Source organism: Vidua macroura, chromosome 2 (assembly GCF_024509145.1).
Source record: "Vidua macroura isolate BioBank_ID:100142 chromosome 2, ASM2450914v1, whole genome shotgun sequence".
Classification (NCBI taxonomy): domain Eukaryota; kingdom Metazoa; phylum Chordata; class Aves; order Passeriformes; family Viduidae; genus Vidua; species Vidua macroura.
In genome coordinates this window covers 71,249,783-71,265,971 of record NC_071572.1, presented here as the reverse complement: position 1 = coordinate 71,265,971, position 16,189 = coordinate 71,249,783, and the positions used below count along the sequence as shown (strand labels likewise).

The following is a 16,189-nucleotide window of genomic DNA, read 5'->3' as shown; positions in this document are numbered from 1 at the left end:
TCCTCTCAAAAGCAGAAAAAAAAATCTGTCAAAGAACAAAGCAGGAATAATGAATTATCTGAGCAGCCCTGGGACATGGGGAGGACAGCATCAGCCAATCTGCCTGGTGTTTTCTTTACCGGAAATATTTTTTCCATGTGCTGCTATTTAGAGTATGAGATGAATCAACCAACTTGTGAAAACTGCAGGAAAGAAGTGGGGGTTACAGGGTGGAGGTGGTGTTTGCTTTGAGTTTTTTGGTTGCTACTGCACTGTGATTATTCCTTGCACCAAAACTGGCATTTCATGGTAATTTAAGAGGAATAATAAAATCATCTTCTCATACTTCCCTGAGTAAGGGGGAGCTAGGGGGGAAAAAATGTATGAAAAAACAAGTTCAACAGTATCAGGAATCCTATTCATGTGTAACTTTTTGGGCTCTTGACAGTTTTACTGCACCTAATGCTAAGTATAGACTGCAATTATAATATATGGCTCATGCTCAAATGCCAAGGTACTATTTTGGGCTCAGTTTTTGAAATAAAATAAATCCAGTCAGAGTAGTTAATGGGCAGAGAGGAGACTTGTCTTCCGGGAGAGTAAGCCACAGAGTGTTTCATTGTATTGAATGTGGTCCTTTGCTGACGACCTGCCTGCCTCTGACATGGGCTTTTGCATGGGTTCTGTCCTCAACCCTAAGGGAAGTCTCCTGGCATTTTTTTCCCTGCTGTCCCCCCCCGCCACATCACAACTTGGCTGTTCCTGTGCCTCACTTAATTCATCACTTCCAGTGCTTGCAGGCAGTATAAAAATTGATGGGCAATTATATTCATGTCAGCAGTGACAATGGGTTTCTCCCTATTCCTGATGTATAGCTCCTTTTGTGTTATGAATAGAAAAAATATCTAGTTGGCTTTTATTGTTTGGCAAGAAAGTGTTTTTGAAAGGAAGTGTATATAAAGTGGGTAAGTTTATTTTACTTTCTACCACAGACCTCTTGAAGTATTGTCTCAAGCTGTATTAACTGTTTGAGATGTTACACTGAGTTTTTTAAATAACTATTGGCACACCTCTCACAACTTTCTGAAGAGGTGCAGTCATGTTTGCAGAAGTTTTAATTATGCCATCTGGTAAGCCATAAGCATCAGACTTTTAGGAATACATTTCCTCATAAACGTGCACAGTTTTCCCAGGGAAGACCACTATACCACTGCAACCATGGCTTTCTAGAGGTTTCTGATTTAAATTATCACGTTCTCCCCTCTCTAGTTCAGTTACTACCAGCTGGAGCTTCTAAACCCTTGGTTCTTACCTTGGTCCCTATGCTTCTAACTGCTTACATTTTGGCAAATGTTCAGCAGTAATAATGGTTGTCATAAAGGGCCTTTATTCCACTAAGATTTGTTGAAACTCTTGCAGTTTCCTTTTCCTCTGCTGTTGCAACAGTGTGGGTTTGGTCATACATGACTCAGTGCAGTTTTGCATAGTGAAGCAGGTGTGGGCAGCAGCTGTCTTGGTACTGAGGTGTAACTGAAGTGTCTTTTGGAGCTGAATAATCCATCTTTTCCTCCTAAAAAAGTTGATTGTAAGAACATAAACTGAAAATCCTTATTCAAGTTCAGGGCTTATTCCAGGTTCATAAATCCCTGCTTCTTGTTTGGTAAGGATGACATTGTTGTGAGCCTTTCTTTATTGTAGCTTTTCTTTAACTGCAGGAAATAAATACCATTACCCTACCTTCACGAACCCTTTTGTGGAATAAAAATGTTTCAGGGAGCTTCGTCCATTACAGACTAATGGAAAGGGAAAAACTTGACGGAATATAGCGTGAAACCTGTTGTGTTCAATTTTTGTTGTAGGAGAATCAGAGCAGTGTCCACTTCTCAGCAAGTATATTCTTTAGTTACTCTTAGTAGATAATGCTTCTTTATTTTTATTTAAGAGATGATGATAATGACAATTGGTAATGAAGAGCAAAACTAGTTGACCTGGCATCTTGACTAAAAGGAAGATGCTTTATATTCTCACATTGACCTCCCCTTCATTCATTTGAAAGTTGAGTCTTCATTCTAGTTATAGTTGATTCCATCAGACAACTGCATTTCTATTATTACAGTACTTATGTTGGTTCTCTTTTTGTTTTTCAAGTGTTAAATAGAAAAAAAAAATTCAACTTTTCCCTTGATAAAATCACTTTCCATAAGATTCCCCAGGAATTAGAATAGTATGTACCAATCTGCATTGACCTGAATAATTCAGTATTGGACCCTGTATTTCTTAAAAGCTCTCTGACTTTAGCAAGATCAGTGGGGATCTTACCAGTGTATAGAGTATGTGAAGGGAAGGTTCAAAGAGAGAGCCAGCCTCTTTTCTTTGGCATCTCATGACAGGACAAGAAGAATGGGCACAAATTAAAACACATGAAATTCAATCTGAATGCTAACCAGCTGTTTCATGGAGTAATTCTGCCAAAAATGAGCACAGTAATTCATGCTTCTTTCTCAAAAGAAAAATTTGGACCAATTTTTGCAGCAGCTTAAGTGACTGCTGTTACCAAGGTTACTTGAAAGTATTCCTAATATACTGAAAATTCGGTGTAAATCACTAAGGTACAATTTCAAATCATGTAGCAAACAGAATTGGTATGTTGCGGGGTGAGGAGAGATCCACTATAGGACCTCTTCAAGATATGTCAAATACTGGTGCAATTTATCACTTTATTCATCCCACTGTTCTAATTTGTAACTTGAATTTGACACAGTCTTCAAAACTTCTATTCTTCCTTCCAAACTACTTCTCTTTTCAGTTTTTGGTTGGATTTTGGGGCATGTTGTTTTGTGGTTGGGTGTTTTTTTTTTTTTTTCCTTTAATCCGCTTTCAGTACAAATTGGAAGCACAATCTGGTTTTACAGTCTCGAGAGAACAGAGTAAATATAAATACACTGTGTAGCTGCTAGTAGACACTTTTCCTTTTGTACAGTTATTTTATGTGTCAAAGGCTGCTATGTAGCTCAAAGGTCAGACAATCCCTTCTTTCAGCTACCATGATCCCTCTTCAGTACCTTCTTTTCTAAGCATTCGTGAAACTGAAGTGCTGTTGCTTAGATGCCTGTGCTTGAGCTTAGGAGTTGCCCTCTCCCATCATCTGGAGTTACAGCTGTGCTTTTAGTGAAATGTATGAATAGACATTGTCTATGGGTTCTTCCATGAAATTGCCCTTGCTTATCTAATCTGAGTTACCTGATGCTATAGGTGGTTTTTAAATATACTTGCACTGTGTAGGCTCCTGTTCTGAGCAGCCTTGGCAACCAAGCAAGTTTGATATACTCGGGCTAAATTTAAAATAAATCTATTTGCTGCTTCTTAGAAAAGCTGTTGAATGAACTTTTTGAGGAGAAAAAGGGTAAAGAAGGTAAACATGCTTTAAAAAAAGTATTATTTATGCTAGGGAGGCCTGAAAACCTAGCTTTTAGAAAACATGAGAGAGCAATAGAAGATGCCTGTCATTTTTCAGAAAGTTAATTTAAGTAATCAAAAAAATTTCCAAGGTTTTAAAAATTACTTTTATCCTGAATTGGGATGAAAATAATATTTAGTTGAGTGAAATCCCCTGATCTTTTAGAACTGGAAAGGTTTGAGAGTGATAGTCATCAAAGCTTTCAGAGCAGCACCATCTTGGCAGGGCTGGCAGCTAGTGTGTGCCAGACAGAAAACCAGCAGGGAAAGGGCACATTTTCCTTTCAATTCTTTTTTTCTTTTAAACTTGAGCAAAATATATGGAATCTGCAGACATTCTCCTTTTTTAACTGCTAAGCAAAACCAGTGTTTTCAGACACGCCCAAAAAAAATCTTCTGACATTTCTGTCTAACCCTTGGCTTTTAGAATTAGGTGGGTTTTAAATCCTCATGAGTGATATGATCTACAAAACATTATTGTTCATTTTATACAATTTGTTGGTCAAATTTGATATCCAAGGAGCAACTGTCTGAACAAGTTGTGGAGTTTTTCCTCTGCTGCTGCTCTTTATTTAAAAGGTTGCTTTGTGGATAGGATATTTTTGTGTTGTGCAATTCTTATTTTAAATAGCAAAGAGATACCAAGTTTTGTTCATAACACCTGATGATAGTTTCTCTGTTCCACAAATTGCTCAAACAGCAGTTACCTTGCTCTTTTACCTCCTTACCTGACTTTCTGGAGTGCATTTTTGTAATTCCCATTCTTCTAACAGAATGAAAATGTATACAGATACCAAAATTTGTAACCAGATATTTCTTTATCAAGCAGCAAGGTAGAGTGCCAGCATCGTGTGATCATTTGTTGCCTGGTGGTGACAGTGCAGTCTGAGGAGATGAGGTGATAACATTACACTAAGCTGTGTGGAGGGATTTGTCATGGGGCCAAAATAGTGCCACTACAGGTTTCCTATAGATGAGCCTGAGCCCAGCTTAGAGGAGTGACTCCTGCCTTCTGCCATCTCCCCTTCTCTCTGCAGAGCAAAGAGGTGCCCACAATTGGCAAGCAGAAAACAATGGAATTTCTTGCAGATACTTTGCAATTTTTATATATAGCTAGAAGACAATGACTCTTTCACACTTGGTGCTAACTGAAAAGAAAGCACTAATGCCATATTATCAGGCATATTCCCTCAAGGGATTTCTGAAATCCTTTCAAAATGTACCCAGCCCTACAAAGAGATGTGCAGTTGTTTGTTATTTCTCATACAACTAATTTGCATCTATAAATGACATTGTGCAGATTCTGGGAATGAGAAATACAGCTTGGTGAAGGTAAACCACAGTTGGTATGCCTTTTAGATACTTCCAAGTTTGATTTAAACTAAGTCTATCCTCCATGTGGAAATACTGAGATGAGGAAGCACTGCCCAAACCCACATGGTTTTGTTTGCGGGGAGAGCAGGAGATGCTTAGCAGTAACTGGCTGATCTTTTAAGCTTGTCAGAGGACTGCTGTTTGTGACTTGTAAAATGCAGTCTGTGCTACTTGTCTGATCCTTAATCAACCATATGCAGTGAACTGCAATCCCTGAATGCATTTGGTAGTACTGTTTTATATAAACCTAATGAACGTGAGCTCTCTATCTCACCAAAATATCACTAAGTTTGAGAGAGGTGCTTTAATTTTGTGAAAAACTCTATAAGATAATTAAATTTTTGGCACTAGGCTTGGAGCATGAACTGAATTGCCCCGAGACCACTGATGTTGGAGCAAGGGCCACAAAGGTGATTAAGGTGCTGGAGCATCTGTCGTATGAGGAGAGATTGCAAGAGCTGGCACTGTTCAGCCTAAAGCAGAGAAGGCTTAGCCAGGGGTGGGGGGATCTCATCAGTGTGTGTAAAAGCCTTGTGATGTGAGGGAATGAAGAAACAACCAGGCTCTTCTTAGGGTTGCCCACTGGCTGGGCAAGTGGCAGCAGCACAGAGTTCAGCACGTTTTTTTACTCTGGACAGTGGTCAAAGACTGGAGAAGGATGCTCAGAGAGAGGACTTCCCTCTCCTGGGTGCAAAAGTTTTGTTTTGCTCTCAACGTTACATTAACTTACTAGTTACATAGATGGGCTTCAGTTGTCTCAATGTCTAATAGCTTATACTTCAGTCCTAATTCCATATGAAGCATATCTAAACAATTTGCCTTTTTCTTTCTCCTGTATAGGTTCTGGGAACGCCAACAAGGGAGCAAATTAGAGAAATGAATCCAAACTATACTGAATTCAAATTTCCTCAGATTAAGGCACATCCATGGACTAAGGTGAGTCTGTATGATCTGAATAATAAAGATGCGGGCTGAAAGTAAAAATTCAAGTTGTTCAGTTTGTTCAGTGATTTGGTGGCTTTCATCTAAACTGGGTGCCTTTAACTAAGCTGGGGACCTGCAGACTTTTGATGTAGCTGAGGAGAAGTAGATATTGAAGCAGTACATTGTAATATCTGTTGTTCTGGGGCTTGCTTATAGGTGGGTTGTGTTTTGTTTTGTTTTTTGATTATGGTGTGTGTGTTAGTAGCAGATTGCAATATTCTACATACTATCATGCTATCAGCTAATACACACAAAAGTCGCACAGAAATGAGGAAAGTGTTCCAGTATGTATGTGGCACTTTTGTAGTGCTATTAAATAGTGTGATGAGGGCTGAGAGTCACTTTCTTAAATGCTTCTTTCACAGATAATAATCTGTTTGCACAGATGTAGGTGTGCTATTGAGCGGAGATGTTTTTTCTTGGAGTTACTTCTTACGATTTCTTGTTCTCTAGCTTTCATAGGGAGACACCAATGTGGTACATGCAGGCAATATTATGACCTCCATGAGCAAAGAGGAAACTGCTAGCAATGAAACAAATACATTGCTGCACAATTAACTGGTTTTCCATATATCAAGCAACGATGAATATTCGACTTCAGACAGAGTAACAATCATTTAGTCAGCTTCTTGGGTGTGGAATAAATGAAATACTGAGTCTCAAACAGTTGAAGCCTGGGTAGTTAACATTTCCTCTGGCTGCTTGAGAACTGTCTCTTATAGTCATCGTGTATTTCCATCCTATCTCAGCATTCAGGTTTCCTTCTGCTAAGAAAGTAATATCTGTGTGTGGAAGGGTTGCATGCCTAGCTAAGCACATGTCCGGGGCAGATTCTTTTGGACCAAATACTCTATGGCAGTAGAAACATTGAATAAACTAATTGGAGCTAATTGATAGCAGGCCATATACCTGACAGGTACATGCCAGGGCAGTACTATACATCACTGTTCTTGTGATAGATTCTCCAATGAGTTATGTACCTTTCCCCCACTAATCCATGGTTTGTGTTTCCATCTCAGAGTTACTTTCTGTGTGTTGGTTAAGTGAGTATGGGAGGTTAGTAAATCCAGCAAGGCCTTTTAATACCTTATGTTACTGAGGGAAAAAATTAGAGCAGATGAAGTCCCTGGGAGTGATCTCTTCAGTTGTGAATTGTATCCTGGCAAAAGTCAGAAGAATAATCCCAAAAACCTTGTAGCACTGAATATTAGGTTTGCATCTGAATTCTTGCACTGAAGGCATTTGGATTAGGGGAGGTTAAATTAATATATAGTGGAGTGCAGAGCTGTACTGTAGGACATGGAGTGGAGTTGCACAGTTAGTTTAAATGCTTATCTTAGCTTGAACAGTCTCATAAATCATCTGTATGGACTTGATGGTCTCTTAGAACACAAAGCAAATGGAAGCTTCATGAAAAGACTGAAATTTCCTTCTATTTATAAAGAATGGGTTTTTTTATTGTAGTAGAGGATCACAGGTGAAATTAAGAAGTGAGACAAGCTTGCCAGAAGATCAAATTTGCCTTCTCCATTAGGTCACAATTAGTTTTGGAGAATTGTGTTTGCAGTCTAGCTTCTCATTCTCAAGTCCTTCTGCACACAGCCCTTCTTGATGTCAGCTGGGTGTAGAATAGCATTTAAACCAGTTTATTACAGTTGGATTACATGAGACTTCATTTGTGAGATCTGTACTTACTATACAAATGTTAAATTTAAAAGATGGATTACCCGGCATGATGCTGGTAATGATGCTTATCTTCTTATCTTCTCGGTTTATTACTTCTCAAGATCCTTTCCTTTCAACGATTTGAGCATGTTGAGCCATGATAGATTTAAGTAGTAGTATTACATAGAATTGGTTCTTCTTACCCAGTTGTATTGATAAAACATCTGACAACATGTCAGTGGGCATAGGCAATCTTTTCAGAGCTTCTCTATCTTACAATTGAATGGTGACAGAAACCTCTTCAGAGCTTTAGCTTTGAAAAAAAACAGGAGTGACTCAAGAAGTGAAAGTGATAATGTTGGTTGGTTTTGTTCTTTTGTTACAACTGTGCATGTAACTAGACTGCTACAGCTGGTTGCCAACAGGACTTGAACTTGCAGCTTCAGAAGCACAAATCTTTGCCATCTAAGCTGAAGAATTACTGAAGATGACAATAAGCAGAAGGTGGCTATTTTTGTTGAGTAGTTATGACCAGAGGACTCGGCAGACAGGAAGGATTTTTTTTTTGTACGTGTGAAATAACTTCTAGGCAGTACTTTCAGCATGTTTAAAAGAGAACTACTGAGAATATAGTCACTCCCTGCTGTAAGGTCTTAGACATAAGAGCATTCTCCTTGCTTTGTGCTGTTTAACAGAACATGGGTATTTGTCAAAGTTGGGTTTGTGAGCCCTGCCTGGCGTGAGTTTCATGCAGTTGAGATGCCCAATGCATGTTTCTATGCAGTCTGGAACTGGTTGTTTTCAGGCCAGTGATCTATACAAAAAGAAGGTCTTGTTTTAAGGGAACTTCCTTGGTCTGCAAAAGTATGCATAGATGGTAATTAAGAATTTTCTTTGGAAGCTGTAGTATCTGTAGGTTGCATCTGAAATTCTGTGGTGTTGACTTGCATAGGATGTATTCTGGTCTGCGCTCTCAGGCATTTCTGGGAGGAACAGATATGTTGCTTTCCTAGTCAGTATTGCTGTGATGCTGTGTAATCTGCTCACACTTGTTCTTACCTACTTGTGAAGAAGAATGGTGGCTGGTGCTATAGTGCAATGTAATATATTCTGGATTTTTTAAAGAGACAGAGAAATTGTTTAACTCTGAAGACAGACAAATCTATGAAGGAATATTGTTTTTCAGATTCAATACATTTTGGGCTAAAATTGGAATTTTGAGCACAAGTTTCACAGATGTTTGAAGCCTAACTTCGTAGATGAATCTTAGGCTTTTCAGTAGAAATGGATTGGTATTATCCTAACACAGTATTGATGCCTTCCTTCTTAAATTATGAGAGAAGTATTAACTAACAGTCTAAAAACACTTTTCTATGCTGCAGCAATAGTATGAGTTTGTAGTGCAAACTGTTCTCAGACTGATTTTTCAATTTGTTGGTAATTTGAGGTTGAAGTAAATTTGTAACTTAAGAGTTACAAAAAACTTAAGAGTTGGAATCTCCCATTATAAAACTTACAGAGGCCTCTTGTCTCCAGTATAGTTTTGTGTTGGCCAAGCATGCGTGTTTTTATACCAGTTTACATGCATGAGGCACGTAATGATGGAAGTTCAACATGTCCCTGGCTAGCCAAAGAAAGAGAATCTGAACTTTCCAGGAATCTCTCAAACCATTCTTCAGAAACAGGGCTTCCTTCTTCTTTTCCTTTTATCACCTATCCCTACAACCCCAGGCTTAACAGGAGGAATCCAAGACATTTTGGTGCTTTTGCAGAGGGGTCCTTTTCAGAATACCTGTGTGTTTAGTAACTTAAATGTTCTTTTCATCCAAACCTCTCTTTATTTTCACTTTGTATAGAATATTTTGTATTCATGGAGGTGCATCCTACAGCCTGTCTGCCCTTGGTCTGTGAAGCAAGTGGATCATGTTATAAGAGAAGCAGTGTTTTGCAGGGATGTGAATATGGCTGACTTACAACAGTCAGAAAATAATAGGTAGGCTTTTAAACACACAGTTGTGTCTTCAGGTATATCTTGGGTTGGAAAACCAGTCCATTTTTTCCAGTGATGTCAGATCATAAAATAAAAGTTACTACCCTGTCTTGAGATTTCCTGCTATTGTTTTTACTGGGTCATATTTTTGCTTCTGTGTCTTTCAGCCACCTCGACTCCTTGAGCCTTCTTTCTTCTCAGAAGTGCAGTCTGATCTGTGCTACTAATCTTTATACTTCTTTCTGTTCTTCTGACTAAGCTTCATCTATACCATATAATTCTGCGACTGGAAAGCCAAGGAGGAAATCCAGGATCAAGTGCAAGACTGTAAATCACAGGGCTGTTGAAGTTCAGCTTTGGTGCTTAGTTTTCTGTGACTCTTTTGGCCCTTTTGGAAGGGGGCAGGGACAGTGGGACAGCCAAGAAAAGGTCTAAAGGCATTCTTTATAAGCTTGCGGTAGATTGGTGTTACTTATCGTGGCCCCATTACAGTCGCCCTTTATCCTGGTATTACTCAGATGCTACCTTTAGGTCTCAGATCCCTGCAGTAACAAAAAAAAAAAAAAGACAGTGCTGTTATAACTTCCAGAAATATATAAAATGTCCAACTTTGACAGCCTGCCTTTCCTCTTGCATCTAGCTAGTAAAGGATCTCATTAAGATTGTAGTAAATGTAATAGAATTATGTATTTTAGACCCTTTCTGTGTAGGGAAAATGACTCTTGGATTTTTTCTTTTCCCCACCCAAGGATACTGCCACATGTTTGCAGATATAATGTCAGGATAATGAAATATTTATGCCCATGTTTCATGATGGCAGAACAATACAAGTTGTAACAGCAAAGGCAGTTTTCTTTACTTAATCATAACCTCTGCCTTGTCTCCATTGTATAGACATGGAAACAGTTTCTACTGCAGGCAGCTCTTAAAAATGGAAAATGAGTCTCTTCAGTGCGCTGTGGTTTGGCTGCCTTTGTTTCTCCTGTTCTGAAAGTACTTGCAAGATTTTTCAAACATGCAGGCATTTTTAAAATATACTTTTGATGAGATAAATTCAGGTGTACTCAAGAGAATGGTTTTATTCACCATCCCCAAATCTATACTTAGCTGGCATCTGAGTAATAATTTCCAAGTCAGTGTTGAGTTGGAAAAAGACAGGAGTCATTTGCCTGACAGTGGAAGAGACAGGGAGAAAAACTGTCATGTTTAGATGAGTTTTGAGTATCTCTGCCCCTCTGTTGTGCACTCTTGTGGATAAATACACAAGGACTTTCCTCTGCATTACTTTGCCTTCACAATAAAATTGTGGGAGATTTGGGCAGGATCCCTCCCAACTTTTTAAGCATGTCCGTTTTGTTTTAGGGGCTTTTTCATTATTTGTACTGTTCAGAGTAATTTTTTTTTGTCTGTGTCTTTAAGCGAGATGGTTATAGCATAAGAAAACAGTGCCTAAGATGAGACTTCAGACTCCAGCTCATCCCTTCTGGCACTTCTCCAAAGCTATTGGCCAATTCTAGCTGCAGCTGAAGTTGTGCAGAACCACTGCTGGTTCTGCTGAAGAGTAGCTTTGGATATTGACTTCAGAATTCATATTTCTGCCTACATTATGAAATAATTTCTGCTAATACTATAAAATGCTTGCCTAGTATTTTGGTTTTGATATCCTCTTGTGTACATGTGTGTTCTGTAGGTATGTCTTTCTAATACCAATCACTTTACCGTGAATGTTGAATAATTCTGTGCTTGTAGCAGGCAGTCTTGTTGTCTTTCCCACACTCTGGGACTGGGATGAAGACCCTGGTCTCTCTCATAAACATGTTTTTCCCCCCTCCAGAACTGGTTTTATGTCTTCATCCTGTCCTACTCCTGCTCTCCTTGTTCTTGTCTAGTTTTTAAGCAGATTGTTTTGCTTGTAATGCTTCCAAAGTGACTGCTCATACTGTAGATTCAAGGAAGAATACCAAACAGTCAAATGGATAAACAGCTCATTTTGTCACTTCTAATTGTAACTGATGACAAAAGAAAGCAAAAACTCTTCTGTCAGAAATCTTGTAAGTGGACTTGGATTTGGATTCCAGATGAAAATGCAAACTCTTCTTTCTGAGATTTTAGTCTGCTCTTTTGTAGAAGAACAAAGATACAGTGAGGATGAGATGTTTCTTTGGTTGCAGTTACATAATTGGTATTAAGTTCATCATGGAGCCGGGTCAGTTCTCCACCTCCCACCTGCATATTCCTGAAATGCATTAGGCTTCGCAGGGTGGTAAAAACCTCTTGAACAACACATGCTCAGAATTTGAATCAATTTCCTTTACCCTAACTGACCATTCTGACCAGACTGCAGATATTGGAACAAGGGACCAGGGCAGACCTGCATGTCCAAAAGGGCAGAACTCCCATTTCCAGCATGAGCTGGACTTGATTTATGCCTGTTGTAAAACTGTGCCTTGACCTTTTTCTAAAGAGTACAGCTCTGGTTTTTGCTTGATGTGTAATGACTTACAAACAAAGAGTGAAAACAACTCTTCTAGAGACTAACTTAAAAAAAAAAGTTTTTCTGGCAAGTTCATATTTGTCAGCTCCTTTTGCAGCAGCAATGATTTTTGACAGTGTAAATCTCTTATTTTACATGGCTGAGCAAAGAAGCCAGGTTTGCTGGGTGGTAAATTGCCCTGCCTCTGCCCAATTCGTATGCAGTAAAGAAAGTACTGCTTAACAGTAGATGAGTGAGCACTAATGCAACATTAGGAAAGGATTTCCGTCAGTGACTATGGAAATCAAATGCTAAATTTAACATGTCTTCTGCAGTGTACCATCTGTTTAGCCATGCCACTGCAACACATCTGTCTAGGCTATTCATAGCAGCTGTCCAGCGAGATTGAGAGCACTGAGGTACATTTTTGGGGTTCTCTCTCAGGAGAAGGGGAGCTGTTTAGTTCCTCTTAGCTTTGTTGCTTTCCTTTGGAGCTCGGTAGAAGCAGAGCACATGCACTGGGTAACAAACGCGAGCTCGTTCTGTCTCCACAGGGTCCTCAATGGAAGGAGCCCAGTAAAAAGTGTGTGGTCTCAACAAGAAGTAGCTTTGAAGACAGGTTCCTGGTCCTGTTCCCAGTTCTGTGTTGGCTCATTTGTAAGCCACTTAACCCTTCTGTCTTTACTTCATTTTCCCCTGTCTAAGTGCCATCAGACAGGAATTCTTGACTAATCAGGTGCTTACCATTTCTGAGGTGCTTTTAGAAAAAACATAGAGGGAATTAATCAGAGAAGGAAGTTGGGGGGCTTATATATATTTTAAAATATCTCCCAACACCAGTGCCTCTTTTGTGGACATCTTCTAACCTCTGTTTTTTATCACATGAGTTTTGTACACTTCAAAATAGCCAAATGGCATATTTCAGAAATCCCATGTTGAAATTCTCAGGCTTTTGGAACAAGACTAGTCCCAAGAGCTTCAGATGCAGCCTTGGGGTTTTTTGTGCCAGGTAGAGCTCAGTGCATACATTGCTGTCTTGAGTGTGTCTCTTCCCTCTTCTTTTGTTTGTGAATGTGTTGTGTTTCTCATGAGCCTTATTGTGTTAAATTTGGGTGATCAAAATGATGCTTCATAGTAATTGTATTGTATGATAGCATTTTTTAAAAGTTGATTTGAGGGTTGTGTTCTACATTGATGACTTGGCTTGTAAACAGCACAAGGTTTTGGTTGAAGGGAGGAGCTTTCTCTCTTACCTAATGTTCGTATGCAATAAAAAATGTGCTTACAAGCCGAAAGGATGTGCACAGACTGTCAGCCTTGAATCGGTGGTGTGGGTGGTTCTTGGCAAAGCATGTGAGTCTGAAGCTGGTGAGGAAATTTTTAACCATGGTGTCACAAACTTGGTGTGTTAGCAACAGATGTCATTTCCCTAAGCCTCTGCTCTCTTAGGTAGCACAGCATGCGGGCAATATTCACAATCTGCATGCAAGACACACAGTGGCTGATGGCATGAAATCATGTCTTTTAATACACACTGACTAGAAGAGCACCTTGGTGTCACATTGTGAAGCTTTGGCTTTGGGGCTTAATTACGCCAAGACGATGGAGCTCGTGTTGTGCATGGAAAGTTTGTTTGAGGAATGTCAATGAATTGAAAGTCAGAGCAACCATTCTGTTAAAACAATACTTAGCTCTTGCCCCATGTGGTTTTATTTGAGAGCTGAATGCTGATGTGGGTGAAGTGAAATAGGAGAATTCTGTGCTTTCCATCCTTTTTGTTTCATCTTTCCATATGTGCAGAAAAATAAAATTCAGAAGAGGCGTAAACTCCGCTACACTGGTAGGAACTATTTCCAATTAGTAAGATAAAATGTGACTGCTCTGCTAGTGCACAAAGCCTTCATCTGAATTGAAGTCTCTTGGTGATGAGAGCTGTGTAGTGCACCAGGGGAACTTAAGCCTGAAATGTTGAAGAAGGTGGTAGTTCCAGAAAAATGAAGGGGGAGTAATATAAAAAAAATTGCATTGATGGCAGTTCAGCTTAAGAGGAGGGAGGAGTGTGTCAGGCCTTGCTGACTCGCTCTTATGGTCTGTCAGTATTTGAGCACCACTAGCAAGCCTGAACAAAGAAACAACTCGCACTGGTCCCTCAGCTACTTGGTGAGGTACAGATTTATTGGCATCTGAAGGGGGGAAGGAAAAACCAACAAAAGCATCAAAAGCTGTGGCTTTGGATGAGTCAGCATTTCCATTTGACATGATCATCCAGAGATTTTTGTAACTCATCCAAAAAAACCCCCAAAGAAAAACCAGCAGCCTGGGTCTCAGCCTGAAATTCATTTGCTTTGCAGAAACAAGAGGTTTTGAGTTATTCAAGTGCAAATTTTTCTTGAAGAATATTGTATGTAAAGCCTTTTTTTTGCATTTGTTTATCTCCAAAACAGGTTCATTTTTTAAAATGAAAACTTGAGCCTTCGGTCCCTCCTGTGGACAAATAGCCTTACACAAGGTCTTGTTTCATTTTAGAAAAATGAATTGCTGCGCCGGTGGGGTAGTATTTGATTGCTTTAAAAGTTCCTGTCAGTGTTTTATTTTTGGTTTTGATTTTGTTTGTGGACTTGCTGTGCCTTTTGCCCGGCCATATTTAGTCTGCATACTAAATGTTAGTCTACCCAAACACTTTGTGCACTTAGCTTTTATTCCTTTTTTTTTTTCTCTCTTTTTTCTTTCCTTTTTTTTTTATTTTCTTTTTTTTTTTTTTTCTTTTGCTTTGACCCAAATGTATTTTAGACCGAGACAGACTTTGCTCCGATGGGCCGGATTTTAGTCCGTGCACTAAATTTTAGTCCGCAGACTAAAAATAATCCGCGGATTATTTACTAAATTGATTCCCTCACTGAGAACTACAGAGACTTTAAATTCCTGCTGAGACATATGTGCAAGGGGCTTCACGGCTCACAAGTCCCACTGTCTGTCCATCCTCCCGCTCCTTCCCACCACGGAGCATCAGCCCAGCCTTGGCGTTGGTGCCCTGTGGCATGGAAATGCTGGCATAGCCATTGCCATGGGCGGCAGCTGCTCGTGTAGTTCTCGGTGGGTGAATTGGGCAGCTTTCCCGGGGGAACTTTGCTGAATGGGAAGAGCTAAAAGACCGTAGAGGGTTTTGCTTTTATTTCTTAGGCTGTTATTCAAAAGGGAGGCGGGAGGGGACAAATTGAGGAGGAAAAAAATTCTTAAGTAACGGGTGCGACGGGTATGAGGGGGAATAAACCCGCAATAGAGAGAAATTTAGTCCATACCCGCACTCCTGAGGTGGTACGTCCAGTTCCTGAAGAATCCTAAAGAGATAATGCCAGCAAACAAAACCCAGTGGAGGGGGAAGTCAATCCAAAATGGAGAATAATCCGCGGCGGCCTGAGGTACTTGTAGTGCACACAAATTAAAAATATCCAAATTTAAAGCATAGATCTCAGATTTTTACTTCATCTTCAGCACAAATTACAAATTTCTAGGGATTTGGGTTTTTTTGAGAAAAACCCAAACCCATTCAAAAGTTTACATTGTGTGTCTGGGACAGATTTACAAGTGGGATGGATCTTTGGAGAGAAACTAATCTGGCCACTTGGTTCTGTGGACATTTATATCCAGGACCGAGGACTGAAAATTCTTTATTATGGCAATTTCAATTACCCTTTTAGTTCAAGTTAGAGTTTTGATTTCAATTTTTTTTATTTTTTTAGTAAATGCACTGGCATTGGAACATAAATTTCATATAGAAATGTTTCTATACTATGCCTCACCATTGCACAATCGATTTTTTGGCATACACTGTGGTGAAGTTGGACTTGCTGCTATGGAGACTGATGTTTAAAGTTCTAATTGTATAAACATTTACTATGTCCCCCACACCATGGATTTCTTATAATATTGGCTATATTTTTCCTTGCTGGACTATTCTCTTTTGGATTGACTCCCCCTGTTTGGATTATTTCACTGCATTATCATCTTTAGGACTCGTCAGGAACAGGACATTTCACCTCAGGAGTACGGGTATGTACTTAAATATTTTTTCAAATTACTAGGCCTAGCCTTGAAAAAAAAAAAGGAGAGAAATGCTAGAAGTGGAATAAATGAGTTCAAACTGCATCCTTGAGGCAGTAGCCAGGCAAATGTAACACAAGCTGATAGAGATGAGATGGGCATAGACCTGTAACTTGCTTCATGTGTTAGTCACCCCTTGTTGCAGGGGAAGGCTATGTGAGCCCTCC

At 39.5% G+C, this 16,189-nt stretch overlaps 1 protein-coding gene across 2 annotated transcripts in view; it reads left to right on the top strand.

Annotated features, from left to right (window-relative positions):
- Positions 1-16,189, top strand: part of GSK3B (glycogen synthase kinase 3 beta) — a 141,510-nt gene that overhangs the window by 110,046 nt on the left and 15,275 nt on the right. The window contains exons 8-9 of one of the 2 annotated variants that reach the window (XM_053971132.1): positions 5,650-5,745; positions 15,933-15,971. In XM_053971132.1, coding sequence (XP_053827107.1) covers positions 5,650-5,745; positions 15,933-15,971 — 135 coding nt within the window. The remainder of the gene's footprint in view (positions 1-5,649; positions 5,746-15,932; positions 15,972-16,189) is intronic. The other variant, XM_053971133.1, reaches the window with a different exon arrangement.